Raw genomic sequence first — 19,105 nt, forward strand, 5'->3', positions numbered from 1 at the left:
GCTGCCAGGAGGCCAGGGTACATGTGGTCAGTGTTCTCTGCACCTGAAATATGAGCAGGGAGCTGGAGAGAGCTCCGCAGGGCCTGGCAGGGTTTCTGGAGACAAGTGTCATCAGGCACTTTGTGCACCAAGGCTGGAAAGCAGCTCCTCCCCTCTTCTGCTGGCCTGAGGCTGCTGTCCACTCCTCTCCCTCCTGAGCTGCCCGTGTTTGCTCAAGCCCACAGCTCAGCTGCCCAGCAGCTATTTAGTCAGCCAGTTAGGATTCTTAGGACCCTGGAGTCTGACTTCAGGTTCAAATCCAGCCTCAGAGGTTTTCTGGCTAGATGACCCACCCCAAGACTCCCTGGCTTCAGGGAGTAACAGGCCTCACTGTATGGCTGGCTGTGGGGGCCCTGGAAGTGTCTAAACAATGGCCCCTCTGCACCACCTGGCTCCCTCAGGGTGGGAGATTCCTGGCCTGGAGAATCTGTAGGAGGTGTCTACCCAAGGTCAGCCCTTCACCCACCATATCAGAGTGAGGACTGCTGAGGCCTTGGAGATAATCCCCCAAGGTGAGGTGCAGGGAGAGGGCTTGACTGCCCTTGTCAATGACCTTGATCAGCCCTGCTCTGAGGCCCAGGCATCTCTTGCTGCCTGAGATGTGCAGACTTGGCTACCCTGGCTATTCTGCTAGTGCCCAGGGTAGCACCAGACAGGGTCTCAAAGGGGTGCCTGCCCTGAGGAGTCAGAATGGCATAACAGCCACACGAAGAGGTTGGGCCCAGTCTTCAGCACATCTGGATGCTGGGTCTGAGTTCCGTAGGGCCAGGCCCTTGAGAAAGGGGAGGTAGACTTAGGTAAACACAAACAGTCTGGTTCCATACCAGGCTCTGGTTCTCTGCCAGAGACCCATCTACCTGTGGGCCCATCTACATATGGGCCTCTGGGCCCATGCACTAAAGCTGAGCTTCATGAAGGGAGCAGCCTGGACTTCCAAAAAGGGAGGGAGGGCTCTTTGAGTTTGGGAATTCTTCATATACAGGGTGTTATCAACATCATTTAGGGGCTCAGCAGCATAAGTGCCTGCCTTGCAAGCGTGTGGTCGTGAGTTCAATCCCCGGTACCGATTAAAAAAAGATTTAAAAAACATCATTTAAGATCACTTCAAGCTGTGGGTTTCCTACAGGCCAGGTGGAGGCTGAGCCAGGGGGTCAGCCTGGGAGAGGAGGCGGGGCCTGCACCAACAAGGGAGGGACTTTTGAGGGGGTGTGGCTTCTCCTGCTACAAGGGTTCTGAAAAGGACTCTGGGCTTAGAGAGCCCAGAAGTTCCAGAGAGAAAGGGTTCAGAGAGGCAGGGCCCGGTGAGCACTAACTTGGGAATGAGTTCCTGAGAGGTTGAGGGAATGAGGGAGTGTCTTGGAGAGGCTGGAGGCAAAACACTAGGGCTCCAGAAAACGGCTTCATAGGAGGAAGGATGGGGCCTTGGACAGGAGGACAGACTGGAGAGGGAGAAGGGCACAAGTATAGTTTCAGGGGACTTAGGAGAAGGTCTGGGCCCAGTAAGGCCACCAAACCGGTGAAGAGAACCCAGCTCAGAGTTGGCAACTGTATGGTATACAGGGGACATCAAGGGAGGGAGAGCTCGGGTTCTTTCCAAGCAGAGGGGGTCCATTACAACTTTTCTGCTGGGAGATCAATTGAGAGAGAATAAGTATTGGAGAGAGTATGAGAGTGTGTGTGTATGTGTGTGTGCGTGTGTGTGTGTGTGTGTGTGTGTGTGTGTGTGTGTGTGTGTTGGGGAGTGTCCAGTGGAGAGAGTGGCACTGTTTAGGGGAAGTGAGGTGTGGTACAGCACCCTCAGGATGGGGCCCAAATGGGATGGAGGCTCACGGAGAGGCCCTGGCAAGTGCATGAACTGGGCTTCAAGGTTACCAGTGTTGGAGGTCGCAGTAAGAGACCAGGGGCCAAGGCTTTGGAGCAGGACACTGGCGCTGAGAGAGTAGTCTATGCACTTATGCAGGGACAACTGACTCGTGAAGGGCCACAGGATCCAGCACCCACTTTTTGAATGAATTGGATTAGAGAGAGTAGGCTAGGTAGAGATGAGACTCAGGCAGGTGGGTGGGAGCTCCAGCGAAGGTCCTGGACTTGGTAGGCTCAGCAAGGAAGGGGTTGGAGAGTGGCCTTAGGTTCTGGGGACTTGTAGGGACAGGACTGCAAAAATGGATGGTTGGGTGGAGGTTTGGTGATGTACACACCACTCTGGAACTGTGATGCAAGTGTTTGGGAACTTTGAGAGACCAGAGACTTTAGAGAAGGGCTTGGTCAGAGACAGGGACATGAGCTGAGCTAGAGGACAAGCTTGGCCAGGAGCAGGGTCAAGACAGGACAGAGAGGAGGAAGTCTCAGGGGGCCCCAATAGGGTCTTTGTAAGGCTCAGACTGCCCCAGGACTGGGAAGTGAGGGGCTCCATGGACTAGGGGGAGGAAGGAGGTGATTGTGGTTTCCATTGCACCAGGACTGAGATCTCACCACCTGGGGCACGAACTCTGCCAGAGGGAAGAAATGGCAGGTGGGCTTAACAGGCCCAGAGGTGGCGAGGTGGGTGGGGGCTCTGAAGACAGCAGCTCCTGGGAAGAGAGAAGAGCAGGAGTAAGGGGCATCTCTCCTGAGGAGAGAGGTGAGGACTGCCCCAGACCCTCTTCAACAGCGACAGGGGACTCCAAGGAAGAGTGGCAGTAGGGTGGGCCCGGATGACAAGCTTGGTGGTCTGGGATGATGGAGGCGGTGTGGCGCTGGATCCCATGGTCCCATGCCTGTCCGGCCTGCCATTCCCTGGGGTCGCGGCTTCCGGCCGGCCTGAGGCCCCCGCCTCCCGGCGGAGGAGGCGGAGGTGTCTGCGCCGCCGCCGCCACCACCGCCACCACCGCCTCTGTGAGTCAGGCTCTGGCTGCAGCCGCGGCCGGGCTGGCGCTGCGGAGCGGCGCGGGCAACGGGGGAGGCAGCGGCGTGGAGAGCACCGCGCGCTCCCCGCCTCCAAGGTTGGGCCACCGGGACGCGCCTCGGTGGACAGATAGCGGCCCGGGACGGTGGAAGGACGCGCGCACAGAGGCGCAGGGGTCTGGCTGCCCACGGCAGTCTCCAGTAGGTGAGGACGCACTGTCCCGGTGGCTGCAGCGGCCCTGGGGCGGGGGGGGGGGGGGCGGGCGGCGGAGCCTGGTGCAGACCCCCGTGTGCCGCACGCGGAGTGGCGCGGAAGGCGAGCGCCTGGGTGCCTCTTTGGAGAAGTGTTCGTTTCGGAGTCGTGCGTCCGTTTGTGGCAAGGGGGCTTCGTGTGTGGGAGTGCACGCTTGGGGTCCCAGAGACCAGTTTCAGCTGAGGTGGGGGTTGGGGGCGATGAGTGCGAGTTTGGTGCCTGGCACTTGTGTTTATCCTCCCTCTGGCGACTGTCTGAGCCTGCGTCGCTGTCCGTGTCCAGTGCGTAGCACAGTGGACAGTTGTTTACCTGGCGATGTCAGCCAGGGTGTGCCGGGGTTGGGGAGCCTGTCTGATGGTGCTGGTTGTTTGCTGTCTGTTTGTCTGTCTGTCTGTCTGTCTGTGGGCAGGGGCTTCAAAAGCTGCCTGTTCTGCCAGGCAGCGCCTGAGGCTTGCATTGTAGGTCTGTGTGCTGGGATGTTTGGGGTTCCGGGGACCTCTATGTATGGCAACAGTGTGTCTGTGGGAGTGCTGTTGGGGGTGCATTTGAGGTGCTGTTGTGTGTGTGTCAGTGGGTGTTTGTGCGCAGATGGCAAAGTGATGAAAAGCCGAGATGCGCCTGCCAAGGCTGCTGCGGAGGGCTTTGGCATCAGCAGTGGCCAGTGGGTGGGGGAGGCAGGTGGCAGACAGCAGCTGGCTGCCTCTCAGGGATCTTCATCTCCACTAGGGGCTCTGAATGGGGCCGCAGAGGGGGATGCAGCAGCCTTGAGGCTGAGCACTGAGAGGCAGGTAGGGCCTGACTTCCTATTCTCTTCCCTTCTCCAGGCCCAGGGCCACGGCCAGTGCCCAGCCCTGCTGGGAGCCCCGGCCAGCACCACGGACGGCGCCCAGGAAGCCCGTGTCCCCCTGGACGGGGCCTTCTGGATCCCGAGGCCCCCAGCAGGTTCACCCAAGGGCTGTTTTGCCTGTGTGTCCAAGCCCCCCGCTTTGCAGGCTCCAGCGGCCCCTGCCCCTGAGGCCTCGGCCTCACCTCCCATGGCTCCCACTCTGTTCCCCATGGAATCCAAGAGCAGCAAGACCGACAGTGTGCGGGCGACCGGTGCCCCTCAGGCTTGCAAGCACTTAGCCGAAAAGAAGACCATGACAAACCCCACAACAGTCATCGAGGTCTACCCGGACACCACCGAGGTGAACGACTACTACCTGTGGTCCATCTTCAACTTCGTCTACCTCAACTTCTGCTGCCTGGGCTTTATCGCATTGGCCTACTCCCTCAAAGTGAGCATGGCGGCAGGGATGGGGGTGGTGGGGAAGGCACTAGCAGGGTGAGCCCTGACTGTGTTGTTCTGGCCCTCCCTTCCCAGAGGAGCCTCTGAGCAGAACAGATACAGTCAAGGGGCAGGGGATCTGACAACCGCAAGGGGCCATGCTGGTGGGTGCGGAGATGAGTGTTGGCTAGGTCTGAGCCGGCAGCAAGAAGCTGAACTGAAAAAAGATCTTGATGGAGCTTGGGTTCATTGGGACCAGCTCGGCACAGCTAGTTTAGCCGAGCCATGGGGAGTGGGGGACTCAGCACTCAGAGCCCTGTCCTCTGGTCAGGGAATGTGGGAATTTAACCTATCGTGTGAGAATTCAACTTAGCTGGCAGCTACCCCTAAGCAAATGGATACAGAGCTGGCATGAAACTGAAGAGGGCTTGCAGCCCTGTGTCTGTCAAGAGAGTGAGGCCAGGACCCTTGCAGACCCCCTTACCCAGAAGCTTGATGCCAGGCACCATGTGCACCCAGCTTGGCACTTGCTGGGGGGACAGTGCCTAGTGACCAGAGCAATCCAGAGCAAGAACAGGGAAGCCTCTCCCAACACTCCCCAGTCACACTTTTTACCCAGAGTGGACATAATTTCTAGAGCCCCTTGATACTGAGAGGAATTGGTTTGGAGCAGATTAGGGCGGTAGGTAATGAAGCCACATCCCCCAAGGGCAAAGTGAGGGAACTGACTACACATATGGGGGTGATGATAAGACACACTCAGGTGGGGCAGCCCCTGTGTCCTATGTAAGGACCAAGCAGCTCTGGGTTGTTGCAACCCACCAGCATGGTGCAAGGAGACAGGCTCAGGCTCTCCACCCACCCTCCCATTCCAGAAGGAAGGAGGGAGGGAGGGAAGCAGGAGTGAGGGAGTGAGGGAGGATAGATGAATGAATAAAAAAGAAGAAAGTGTTTGGCTCACACTGAGCCAGGTCATTTCTTCCCAAGCCTAGACTTGAATGGCCTAAGCCAGATGCAGTCTACTGACTGAAGCTTCTCAGGGTGGTGGGGGTGGCAGAGGGCTGGCCTACAAGGGAGAGGAGAGCTCAGGCAGGCTGTCCTGGGAGGAAGGAAGGACACTGGGACATCTTGCTCTGATCATTTCTGAGTGTGCGCCCCACCCTGCCCTCCATCACATGCTGGCCACCTGGCCTCCATCCTTTCCCTGACTCAGCCCCAGTGCCGCCACCAACACTGTCACTTGCACCTTCATCTTCAAGCCTGTGTACTTAGCTCTGGCTCCACTATTTGGGACTTGTGTATGTGAATATGCATGTGTGATGTGTGTGTCATTTGCATTTGCATGTGTGTACATGCATGTACATCTGACTGTATATGTGAATGAATGTGTGCCTATGAGCATGTGCAGATGTGGGTATATTGCATGGGTGTGCATGTAAGTGTACTGTGTGTTTATATAGGTATGAGTGTAGACATGTGAGTATGTGGGGGAACATGAATATAATGCAATGTGTGTGTGTGCATGTATTGTGCATGTGTTGAATGATGTGCATGAGTGTATGTGCAAATATATATGCATGTGTGGGGAGCATGAGTGTGATTACATGTGTGTGTGGATTTATACATGTGCATACATTTGTGTGCATGTATATGAGTGAATGCATGTGTTTGAGTGTGCTTGAAAATGCCAGTGTAAGTATATGCTGAGTGTGAATGTGGAGGAGGTACTCATACATGAGTGTATGCCTGCACAATAGGGCAGTAAGTGAAAGACCCTGGGATCTGGTGTTGGTCCCTAGTTTGGCTCTGCTCCATTCTCCAGGCCAACGCTGAGCAGAGAACGTGCTTCCTGGGGCAGCTGTGGCTGCAGCTGATAGAGCTCAGCCTCCCTGGTGCCCTCTTGCCTTGCACTTCTGGTGGCCTGTGGCATGATCTGGCTGCCTGGGCTTCGGTCCGGAAACCATCCCCTCCTCCCCTGGCTCAGCCTGTGCTGGCTGGCTTCTGGCGTGGGGCAGTCCCATCTGGTGTGGGTTGTAGGTAGGTCAGGCATCTCTGGATGGTACCGGGTTTGTGCTGCAGTGGGGGTGGTATGAGATTGGTGTTTTGGGGTCAAGGAAGGCTCATACATTTCCTTCTGGTGCTGGCCCTTCCTGGGAGGTAGTGAGACTTGGAAGGCTCTGAGGCTTCCCCAGGGGTGTGGAGCAAGGTGAGCTGACTGCCTCCAGACAGAAGGGAACACAGAGCAGCTGGTTCTGGCCCTGAGCCTGAGAATTGTCCACCTGCCCATCAGCTACATGTATCCTGACCTGCTGCACCCATACTGTATGCAGCTTGTCATGGGTAATTCCAAGGGCAGAGGGTGAACAGGGGGTCAGGAAGTTCTGGCTGAAACTCCAGCTGTAGAGATGTAGCTATCTCACCTGCCTCACTGAGTCCCTGTTCCCTTATATGATCACCAAAGAAACAGAAACAAAATGCCATTGGAGCCAGCACATGTAAACATGGCAGCAGCTGGCAGGTAAACAGGTGTGAAATAAGTGCTACATCTCTGTCTTGCCCTGTCTGTTCATATGTCCACCAGCCACCCCACAGCCCTCCACCAACTGGGCCAGCACCACTCCATGCAGACTAGGCCTGCATCACAGAGACCGGAGCCTCACTTCGCTTAGCCCTTTGGAAAGGGTGGGATATGAAAATAAACTCTCTATTCATGCACTCCGCCTCATAATAACCGTGGCATTATGCTCTGTTGGCTTTTGTATATGCATGTTTTCCACTCCGTCCTTTCTGAGAAGCAACATCATCCATCCACAGCCATCCATCTCCCCATCCATCTATCTATCCACCACCGTCCCACTCTTACATGGTCATGTGATGTAAGGTGGGATATCATGAGGCCTGAGCTAAGGCAAAGATGGAGGACAGTAGATGCAGCCAGGAGGTAATAGCTACTTAACTTGAGCCCAAGAGACTGGGAGACTCCCCAGTGGCAGAGAAACCAAATGGAATAGATTCAGAGCGAGGATGCTCTGTTGGTTTTTATATATGCATGTCTTCTACTCCCTCCTTTCTGAGAAAGCTTTCTTGTGAGCTGGATAGTGTCCAGATTTTCATCTTGTTTAAGATGCCTGAAAACTCCTTTGCATCCCTTTCCTGGCCTCACCAAACACTCTCCTGCCTGTGTCATTCTGGAAACACCATAAGTAATGTTCTTATGTAGGTTTACATAAGCTCTTTCCTCAGCTGGGGGAATTTGTAAGATTGAAGTCTCACAAACCTCAGGACACCCTTGCCCACATCTGCCTACTTCCACCCCAACCATCCTTTCATTTTGGTGTCGTCAGCATCCAAAACGAAGTTGATTAACATAGGAGTCAGAGAATGTTGGTTATATGGGAGGATGGACAGAGGGCCTGTGGCAAGCTGGCATAAATATCCTCAGTGCCTCAGAAAGGAAATACTTGTGGATGAGTGAGGCTCAGGGGCAGGAGACTTCTGGGAAGAGGACGCATTTTTCTGGGTCTTAAAAGAGTGGGTGAGGGGAAAGGCATTCCAGAGAGAATGACATGGAGGTTGGGGCTTTGGGAATCAGTAAGAGCTCTGCCCTTATAGGGTGTGGAAGATAATCCCGAATAGGCAGGCAGAAGCCCTATAGCGAAGGATCTGGTTTCCACCATGGAGACCATTGAAGAAGAAGATGTGATCATGCTGTACCATGAAGAGCAGTGTGGAGGAAGGGGATGAGGAAAGCCTAAAGGCAGTTATGTTGCCAGTATGGAGGTCCAGGTGGGATATCATGAGGCCTGAGCTAAGGCAAAGAGGGGGACAGTACATGCAGCCAGGAGGTAATAGCTACTTAACTTGAGCCCAAGAGACTGGGAGACTCCCCAGTGACAAAGAAACCAGATGGAATAGATTCAGAGGGAGGATGCTCTGTTGGCTTTTGTATATGCATGTCTTCCACTCCCTCCTTTCTGAGAAGCAACATCATCCATCCACAACCACCCATCTCCCCATCCATCTGTCTATCCACCACCGTCCCACTCTTACATGGTCATGTGATGTTTCGGTCAACAGAGGACCACACATACACTGGCAGTTCCATTAAAATGACGTCAGCTAATGATATCATCGCCATTTCAGATTGTGTGAGTGCACTCTAATGTTAGCACAATGATGAAGTCACCTAAAGATGCATGTCTCAGAACGTTTCCCTGTCACTAAGTGACATGTGACTGATTCCTTCATTCCTCTCAATCCTCCAGATAACCTCCCGACCCTCTATTTGACCTTTCATGCTTCCTCCTCCCTCTCCTGATCTCCTGTTCTGCTCCCACCTACCATGTGCATAAATCCAATGAGCTATTCCTTTAACATCATTCTCCCAGTGAGTTTCCTACTTTCCTATCAATCCTCCCTATCAATATGTTTGATCATTCACCCATCTTGGGCCCAATGCATGGATGCTTCTACTTCAAGTCATCCCTCTTCATCCTTCCCCTTGCCTCTCTAGGTGATCCACATCTGTCCATCCATCCATCTGTCCATCCATCTGTCCATCTGTCCATCCATCCATCCATCCACCCATCCATCCATTTCCAGCCAGCCAGCCAAGTGCCTTTCTTCACACTTGTGTTCACCATTTACCTTTCAACTCCCAGGGTAACTCACCCATTATCATGTTTGTATTTTTCTTCTCTTCTCATCCATCCATTTATCCAACTATTCATGCATCCGTATCTTATTTTTCCTTTTTCTTTTATCCCTTATGTCCACTCTACATGCTGAATTCATTAATTTGTAATATATCCATGCAGCCTCACTATGTCCTTGGTTTCATTCATTGTCCAGTTCACACACCTGTTTTTTTCATCATGAATCCATCCATATAGTTCTGTCTTCCCATCATCTATCTACTTTCCTTCCCTCCTGGTGTCCCTTGCTTCTCCCCCTCTCCCTGAATACCATCCATCAATATACAAAATCATTCATCTGCATCCCGCACACCCACCCTCCATTGACCTTTTCATAATCTACCCTTCCCCCTTGCTTCCTGTTTTTCGTTTCTCCCAACTACGTCTGTACCAATGATCATCCAACCATTTCCCCACTTTCCCGCCCTCTTCCTGCCCATCTCTTTTGCCTTCTGTGGTTTCCACATAGCCATACCCCATATGGATGATGGTGACCCTGACTCAGAGCGTGTGTTTAAGTCTCAGATACACTGTTAACTAGCTATGAGCCCTCAAATAGGTAACCACACATGTGCTGCCTTGTGCAGTTCCTACTTCAAGGTGGTGTTGAGAGAAATTAGTACATGTAATTCTGCAGTACAGTACCTGGCCATGAGAATTTCTTCCTGTTACTGTTACTGTTATTTCACACATCCATCTTCCCTCTCTGGTCCCGCCTCTATCCCCCCGTGTGTGTTCACCAGCCCTGTGTAGGACTTTACCTGGGCATCTATCCATCCATACACAAACCTGTCAGCTTCCTTCAAGCGCCATCCTTTCCCAGCTTATGACCCCTAACTACCTTCTCCCCTGTTATTTCCTCTCGTCCCCTTCTTTTTTTACTTTTGCCTGTCTGGCTGCCCCACCCAACAACTTATCCGTTACATGTTAACACACGTGTACTTATCCACTCTGTCTGCTTCCCAGCTTTCCCATTCCTCCCTTTCCCTAACTCTTCTCATTCCAACCACGTACCCCATTTTTCTATGGTATACCCACCCATTCTTTTCTCTCACATTTACCCATCAAAACACAGAACTCACTAGCTCATGCAGTCACCCCCACGCCTACCTTTCCTTTCTGCTTTTTGCTTCCAACTAATTACCCTCCTCATACCCTTATCTAACTCCTATTAATCCCTCTCTCCACATATTGTCACCTCATTTCTTCAGTTATCCCCCTTTATGCCATGCAGTCTTCTCCTCATTGTTCCAGCTAGTTTTTCCACATTACCTCCTGCAGATTTGTCTCTTTGAAAAACATTTTTTTGTGTGGTGCTGGGGATTGACCCCAGGACCTTTGCCCTGAGCTTTTATATTCCATACATCCATCCTGCCTCTCTGGTAGAACTTTGCCTGGGCATCCATCCATCAATACACAAGTCTATCAACTTACACGGCCCTTTTACACTTTTTATTTTGAGACAGGATCTCACTAAGTCACCCAGACTGGGCTTAAATTTGTGATCCTCTTGCCTCAGCTTTCAAGAATACTGGGATTACAGGCATATGCCACCACACCTGACTTGTTTTTTTTCTTCTCTGCCTCACTCACTTCTATCCCTCGATCTACCCTCCATCTGCACATCTGTCCATCTTTCTTCACTTTGTTTTCCCCCCTCCTTTTTCTCCTGTGTGATGTCACCATCACAGGCCTTTGTTAATCTGTCTAATCAGCCACCCCATTATTATCTCCTTTAAACCCCTCCACAACCTCCCACTGCTTCACCATTTACTACACATCCAGGGAATGATTGTACAGTTCCCAGAAAGTGATAAGAACTTGTAGCCCTTGACCACAGGTGTTTATTTCCTGGCAAAGGGGTCAGGCAGGAATGAAACACCCAGCTATATGTGCTGGGCAGTGACGTCATCGATGAAGAGTAAAGTGTGGTTGAGGAAATGGCCAGGGACTTCTATTTTATAGAGAGTGAGCAAAGAAGACCTCTTTGGTGGGATCGTTCCTGCCATTGCTGCACATGTGTCTGAGGAAGAATGTTCTAGAACCGGGAGACCAGTGTGGCTGGAGTAGGGGTAGGAAACAGGAGAGGGGATCAGAGGGGATCTGAGCGTCAGACTATGTAGCCTTGTGAACTACAGCAGAGATCTTGGCATGGAATGAAATGAGAACTCCTTGAAGAATTTTAAACAAAGCTCAGTGTGATGTGGCTTTCAGAATTAACCTTACTGCTGTATGGAGGGTAGGAAATAGGATGCGGAGATATGGGGGTAGGAGAACAGATGAAAGGCTTCTGCATCAGTCAGCATTTGGACCAGCAAGGTAGGCAAGAAAAGCTAAAATAGGGTCACTTATTCGTATAGTGGCCCCGCAATATCCACGGGCGATGGTTCTGGACCCCTTGTGGACAATAAAATCTGAGGATGCTCAAGTCCTAATATAAAATGAAATAGTATTTACGTGCAACTTACACACATCCCCCCATGTTCTTTAAATCAACCCTGGATGACATGTGACACCTAGAACAATGTAAATACTATATAAGTAGTTCTTATGCTGCATTGTTTAGAGGAGGCCAAGAAACACACACACACACACACACACACACACACCCCTCATCTGTGCAGCTCTCACCCCCCCTCCTTCCTACCATCTGCCCATCCATTTCTCCTTCTGTAAATTACCCTATTCATCCTTTTCCCTTTTGCCATATTCCTTCCATACTCAATCACCCCTATATTCATCCATTGATTATTGACTAAATTTATATTTCTGTTCCTGCAGCAGCCGTTTTTTTCTTTCTCCTTCCTCTGTTTCACTACTTACATGCTAACCACCTCCATCACGCCACTCTCCATTGATTGTGTTCTCCCTGGAGTCATCCACTCCTTCTTCACTCATTAACAGTAACAGTGGCAAAAGCAACACCAGCAAATAGCAATGACCACACAACAGCAAATGTGTCGAGCTATTAGCATATTCTAGAATTCCTCCTTATTTAATTTAATATTTTAATTAATGATAATAAAGCGCTATGAAGTAGGCACAGCTTTCCAGATGAGGAAGCTGAGAAACAAAGTAACTTCCTGTGGCCATCACCAAGAATGGTTCTCACACCTTGCTCCTAGCTCCTCCTACTTCTGTTCTTCCTGTAAGTCCTCCTACCTCTCCTCTCATTCCTCCTGCTTTCCCTCCTCCATCCACTTCCCACCCTAATTCATCCACTGAGCCACTCAGCCAAGCACTCTTCCTTTCCGCCCCTCTCCATTTTAACTACCCACCCACCCGCTCTACCAGTGTATCTGGTCTTCCACTCGTAGAACTTCTGTTCATCCGCCTTGGTCTCTTTTGCCCTGTCTCCTCCATGTGTCCCCTAGCCCACGCTCCATCCGGTCACCGGATGACATCCTTTCTCATCTCTCTTTCTCTTCCTTCTGTACATCCCTACTTCCCATTCACTCACACCCAGTTGAGTTGCCTGTCTAATCTGGATCACCTCAGACTTTGTGCTTCATAAACAAGAGGAACTTATTTCTCACATTCCTGGACTTTGGAAGTCTGACATCAAGGTGCCTGCACGGTCAGATTCTAGTAAGGGTCTGCCCTCTCTTGGGTCGTAGACTGTTGATTCATCTCTGTGTCCTCAGATCTGTTCATCTTATTGCTGTCCTCCCATCTCTTTCCATCCTTGCTTTGACTGGTTCACACAGCTATCTCACTACCAGGCTCTCTGCTGTTTGCCCCCCACCTTTATTCACCCAGTATCACCCATCACCTTTCTTTGCCCCATCACCTGGCACTAGTGTATCTGCCTGTCTTTGTGTGCTAACTTTGTTTTTCCACTTTTTTGCCCTGACCTCCATCTTCCCATTCTTACACACCCTTGGTTCTCCTCCTGCTTTCTTCATTCATTCTTCGGCCCTTTCCCTGATTGTTTTTGGACTGACCTTTGAACTCAGGATGCCCCCGGGTCTGCCGGGCCTCTCTTCCTTGTTGACTTGCCCTTGCTTGGTGCCCTGCCAGGTCTCAGATGCACCAGGTCTGTGCTGACGCCTCTCAGACTTACAATTTAGCCAGCCCAGAATTGGACTGCTGAGCACTGTTTCTGAGCACCCTACACCTGACCTCAGGAAGCCCCACCATCTCTGCCTTCAATGTATATCCAGAGAAGGCCGGGGATATAGCTCAGCAGCTCAGCACCTGCCTGGAAAGCCCAAGATTGTGAGTTTGATTCCCAGTACTCCACCCCCCAAAAAAGAATCAGATTCTATCTTCCCACCTTCACTGCTCCTGCCTGGAGAGCCACCCCGACCTTGAGCTGGTTCTGTACATTGATCTCTGCTCCTGTTCAGGTGCTGTCTTTCTCTCAGTCTGTTGATAACATGGCAGCTGGAATCTCCATGTTGAGATATGTCAGATCACCCAGTATTTCTTAAATCCCTGCAAAAATCTCCTCCAAACCTCCCACCAGCTGGCTCCTGAACAGTGTTCTCGCCCTGTATCCGCCTGTGTCCTGGTCTCTGCGTTCCTGCAGCTTTGCATCTACCTGTGCTCCTCTCCCCCGATAAACTCGTGTCCACGCCTGTCCCACTTGTCTGGTCTGGTCTGTCCTCACCTGCCCCGTCCTCACTGGCTCTTCCCGGCACACAGCCAGGACCACACCTCCTTGGGTTTCTTCTGAGCACTTTTAACACATCAGCCGCTTTACTTCCTTATGTACTTCTTTCCGGGGTCCTTGCCTCAGAATGTAAACTCCACGAGGACAGAGACTGTTTCATTCCTTCTAGAACAGCAGCTGCACAAAGGCACTGGATAAAGATCAACTGATTGATGACTGAGCCATTGATTCATCTCTCTATCTACCATCCATTGGGCTACACATAACTTACCCAACAACCCCTTTTTCACTTACGTACCTTCTCACCCATCCAACATGCGATCACACCTACCTGTTCCACCTGTCCAGCATATGTACCCTAGGTAGCTGCCCATGATGTGACATATGTTACTGCATCCCCAGTACACACAACAGCTACCCAGCATACACTCATAAAGTCGCTTTCTGCCTGCCTGCCTAACCCCCTGATTCATTCATCCAGCTTACACCCACAGGTTGCTTTGCCCATTTGTGCCACCGCCTATTCTCCTGTGCTGTCCACTTAGCGTAGTCACATGTCCATCTATGGACCTGCTGTACCCAATCCAGTGTATATTGATACATTTACCTCCTTGCCCATTCTGCCGATTCAATGTGCATTATTGTCAATCCAGCATACATTATTCCTGTGACCGCTTCTCTGTCCACCTTTCACAAACCCACCCCCTTTCCAGATACTGAGTTGTCTCCCCAGGCCCTCCTTTCCCATGTCATCTTCATAGCCAGCATCCCTTTGTGCTGGCTGCCATCCAGCTGTCTTCCAATTGCTGATCCATCCATGTGAAACCTTGCCTCTGTCATTCCTTCCAACAAGAAGCAATGATCAAGACTTAGCTGAAGAATTCATAGCTTGGTGGGGGGCTTTTTATTTTGTAACAAGGTCTTACTATGTAGTCCAGTTGTGCAAGCAGCCTTGCACTCATGATCCTCCTGCCTCTGCCTGCTGAGGGCTGATTACAGCCATGTGACCCAGCTTCAGACATTTTGTTGTTGGGTTTTGTTTTGTTTTGTTTTGTTTTAATATGAAAAAAGCAATGAATGGAGTCCACCACATTAACGAATCAGAAGACAAAATCGTGTTTGTCACATGAAACTTTTTAGCACAGTGTTAGACCTCTAGACATGAGGTGAACATTGTGCTCTGTAGTGGAATTTAAGCTCTAGCTTGAGAAGGGACTGCTTATTACGTCTGTGCTACTCCATACTCTTCTAAAGTCACCTTCGCCTCCACCATAAAAGCTGCTATGGGCCAGCTGTTCTGCCAGTCCTGCACGCTTGCTAGTTCACGAGGCCCTTCACCGCCTGCATGAGGACAGCACCATGTGGCCCTTGTGTCACAGATGAGGGCTCAGAGGGACAGTAAGGGCAGTTACCTTCTGGGTCACATGGTGAGCACTTGGCAGAACCAGGTGTGCGTCCAGCTAGCGACTATCTCACATCTGTGCCCCTAACTGCTGTATTGCACAGTCTGGAATAAGGACTAGAACGAGCCCGCAGAACTGCTGTTGTTCACAGTGGATTTGTTATGATTTATTATGAAAAACATTTGGTCAGTTATTAAAAATACCATCGCATAGCTGGACACAGAACCACTCTGCAGGAGAGAGTCAGATGTCTACAAGCCAGCAAAAAATCAATGAGAAATGTCACTTTACATTGTAATTTAAAAATAAATAGGCAACTGGGCGTGGTGGCCCACTCCTGTAATCCAAGCACTCAGGAGGCTGCAAATTCAAGACCAGCCTGGACTACAAAGTGAGTTCAAGTTCAACCTGAACTGCATAGTGAGACCTTGTCTCAAAAAGACAATTCATTAATTAAAAAATTAAAATAAATAGGCTAAAACCAGGTTTGGAGGTAAATGCTTATAATCCCAACACATGGGAGGCTGAGGCAGAGAGATCCTTATGAACTAAACAAAACCAAATCTAAATAAGTAAATAGGGAGGAAGGTACAGAAAGTTTTAGTTGAGGTAATCCCAGCATTTGGGAGGCTGAAGCAGGATGATCACTGTGAATTTGAGACCAGTTTGGGCTACAAAGTGAGCTCAAGTGCAGCCTGAACTGCGTAGCAAGATCCTGTTCTCAAAAAGACAATAAATAAAATAAAATAAAATAAAATAAAATAAAATAAAATAAAATAGCTAAAGCCAGATGTGGAGGTACATGCCTATAATCCCAACAGATAGGAGGCCGAGACAGAAGGACCCTCATGAACTAAACAAAATAAAACCTAAATGAATAAATAGGCGAATACGAAACCTACAAAAGATAACTCTTTAAGGAGAAAATTACAAATCTATTTAATAAAGATTCCCTGTTCTCGGGAAGGAGGACAGAATTCAGTGACAGCTACCAACATCCATTCCCTCCAAGGTCACTGGAATAACAACTCCCCCGACAGAGCCTGCTCCCCACTTCCATCCCCTGTCCCTCAGCCCCATTTGCACTCTGCTATCTCTGTATGTGCACATCCCCCGTGAGTCTGCTCTCCCTTCCCCTCCCTGCCATCTGACCTTCCTGTCCCATCTGACCCTCCTCTCCCACCAGCCCTCCATCCCTCTATCCGTCTGCACATCCATCCCTTCATCCTCCTCTCTCTCCTCTCCCTTTGCTCCTCCCACTACCTGCTTCCTCCCTCCACACAGAACCATCCTCCACCCAGCTGCTCTCCTGCGCACGCGTGCACTCCCACCTTCCTGCCCTCTGCCCTCTGCCCCACTCAGTGCTCTGATCTCCATCCACCTTCACCATCTGTCTGTCCAGTGAACTGGGCCTGGTCAGTCCAGGTACTTATCTGTCCTATCTGTCCACCTTCCTTCCTTCAACCAGCCCAGTTGACTAATGCAAAGACTTTCTTTTTTCTTTTTCTTTCATTCTTTTTTTGTTTGTTTGTTTTTGTATTTTTGAAAACAGGGTCTCACTATGCAGTTTAGGCTGGCCTTGAGCTCACTTTGTAGCCCACACTCGTCTCAAACTCACAATGAGCTTCCTGCCTCAGCCTCCCAAGTGCTGGGATTACAGTCATGCACCACCACACCCAACTAAAACTTTCAGTACCTCTCTCCCTATTTACTCATTTAAATAAGGTTTTGTTTAGTTCATGAGGATCTCTCTGCCTCAGCCTCCCATGTGTTGGGATTACAGGCATATACCTCCAAACCTGGTTGTAGCCTATTTATTTTAATTTTTTAATTAATTAATTAATTGTCTTTTTGAGACAAGGTCTCACTATGCAGTTCAGGTTGAACTCGAACTCACATTGTAGCCCAGGTTGGTCTTGAATTTGCAGCCTCCTGAGTGCTTGGATTACAGGAGTGGGCCACCACGCCCAGTTGCCTATTTATTTTTAAATTACAATGTAAAGTGACATTTCTCATTGATTTTTTTGCTGGCTTGTAGACATCTGACTCTCTCCTGCAGAGTGGTTCTGTGTCCAGCTATGCTATGGTATTTTTAATAACTGGCCAAATGTTTTTCATAATAAATCATAACAAATCCACTGTGAACAACAGCAGTTATACTGGCTCATTGTAGTCCTCGTTCCAGCAATACAGCAGTTAGGGGCACAGATGCGAGATAGTCGCTGGCTGGACGCGGACCTGGTTCTGCCAAGTGCTCACCATGTGACCCAGCAGGTAACTGCCTTTGTGTCCCTCTGTGCCCTCATCTGTGACACAAGGGCCACATGGTGCTGGCCTCATGCAGGCGGAGAAGGACCTCGTGAACTAGCTAAGGCTTTCTGTTCCTTCTTCCCTTTGGTTCTCTCTCTCCTTCTCTTCTTCCTCTCTGGTTTTCATTTCTGCTTACACCGTTCTCACACTTGCCCTTGTTGGACTTTGTAGGTAGAGAAGGACACCCCAACACTCCCTTGGAAGAGGGTGCCCTCTCAGAAAATTGCCAGGGTGCCCACAGACCCTCCAGGGAGCTGGGGTCCTCCTACCCCATTCCCACCATATCCTTCTTCAGACAACATGGGGCCAGATGGGCACCTGTCCTCTCCTCCCAGCACCTGCTCTCAGAATCAGTTCCATCAGGGCGTGTATGTCACCTCTGCTCTCACTACACTGCCCTCTCTAAGACCACCTTGTCTTTTCAGTTTAGATCACTTCAGACTTACCAAAATGCTGTGAAAAACAAATTAAAACAAACAAAGTCCCGGGTACTTTTTCCCAGATTTGTAAATGTTACTGTTTTCCCCCTACTTGCTTTTTCTTTCTCTCTAAATATTTCTCTCATAAACTTTTCTGAAAGTAAACTTCACACAGGAGACCTCAAGGCTTCCCAAAAGCCAGGGCACTTCCTTGCAGATGAGCATACAGATACTGAAAATCAGGAAGTTGTCCTGGTCCTCCACCTTCTGTGGGCACCCGCATCCACACCCTGGTGACCCAGGTCTCATCCTCTTTTTGGCTCCAGGTTCGGGACAAGAAGCTCCTTAATGACCTGAATGGGGCAGTGGAAGATGCCAAAACAGCTCGGCTGTTCAACATCACCAGCTCGGCGCTGGCAGCCTCCTGCATCATCCTGGTCTTCATCTTCCTGCGGTACCCACTCACTGACTACTGACCCCATGGGCGCCAGGGCCGTGAGAATGAAGCACTGAGACTTCCCTGTCAGAGTGTGGTCGCTGAGGTGCAGGATGCCCTGAGGGTGAGGCAGATCGAGGCTCCCTCTGGGCCTCAGAGGCCGTGAGTAACCCAGAATGAGGCTGCTGAAACTGAGCGCCCAAAGAGCAGAGAGCTCCATCCAGTCCCTGTCTGCCTCTTGGCCCTCCACCCTGCCTGTCTCTGGGCCCCAGCTTCTTCCCTACTGCTGCCCCGGCTTCCATATGCCCTGCCTAGGCTCCGGGGCCTGCAGACCCCCCAGCAAGAAGGGCTTATGTGGGAGCTCCCGAGATGGGGGACTGCCAGCACCTGGGGCTCACTCTTTCCTGACCCCGCCTCCTCCAAGCTGTGACCTGCTCAGAGTACTTATACCTGTGAACTTTCAATAAAATACCTACCCTGCTCCTGCGTGGCCTTCATTCCATGCCCCAGGTGTGTGTGGTGGGGGCAGGGACCCTGGAAGCCTTAGGAGCCTCCTTTAGCTATAGCCTGACAGTCTGGGTCTGCAGAGCTGCATCACAGCCAATTGCTGACATGGACCTGACCCCTGGGGTGCATGCAGTCTGGGTACACATGGGACAGCCGAAACCTACAGCTCTCCCAGGAGGAAGTGCTCAGAAGTGATGCCAGGGCTGGCCCATCCCTGAGACGGAGGCAAGTTCCTCACCCACGCCTGCGTCTCCTCAGCCCTAAACAGGCAAAGTGGCC

At 50.9% G+C, this 19,105-nt stretch overlaps 1 protein-coding gene across 4 annotated transcripts; it reads left to right on the top strand.

Moving 5' to 3' along the window:
• The first annotated feature begins 1,360 nt into the window (after positions 1–1,360).
• Positions 1,361–18,801, top strand: Ifitm10 (interferon induced transmembrane protein 10). 4 transcript variants are annotated; one of them, XM_063227737.1, is made up of 3 exons: positions 1,361–1,591; positions 4,000–4,452; positions 7,024–7,157. In XM_063227737.1, the coding sequence occupies exons 1-3, from the start codon at positions 1,454–1,456 to the stop codon at positions 7,072–7,074; spliced, it is 642 nt and encodes a 213-aa protein (XP_063083807.1). In that variant the 5' UTR covers positions 1,361–1,453; the 3' UTR covers positions 7,075–7,157. The 4 variants fall into 4 exon arrangements, with proteins under 4 accessions (XP_063083807.1, XP_063083806.1, XP_063083808.1 ...); XM_063227736.1 differs by lacking the exon at positions 7,024–7,157 and adding an exon at positions 18,210–18,801 and having other exon boundaries at positions 1,368–1,591; XM_063227738.1 differs by lacking the exons at positions 1,361–1,591; positions 7,024–7,157 and adding exons at positions 1,719–2,659; positions 18,210–18,801.
• The last annotated feature ends 304 nt before the right edge of the window (positions 18,802–19,105 follow it).

Source organism: Cavia porcellus, unplaced genomic scaffold (genome assembly GCF_034190915.1).
Source record: "Cavia porcellus strain 051 isolate PalLab524CR breed Dunkin Hartley unplaced genomic scaffold, mCavPor4.1 scaffold_17, whole genome shotgun sequence".
Taxonomy (NCBI): domain Eukaryota; kingdom Metazoa; phylum Chordata; class Mammalia; order Rodentia; family Caviidae; genus Cavia; species Cavia porcellus.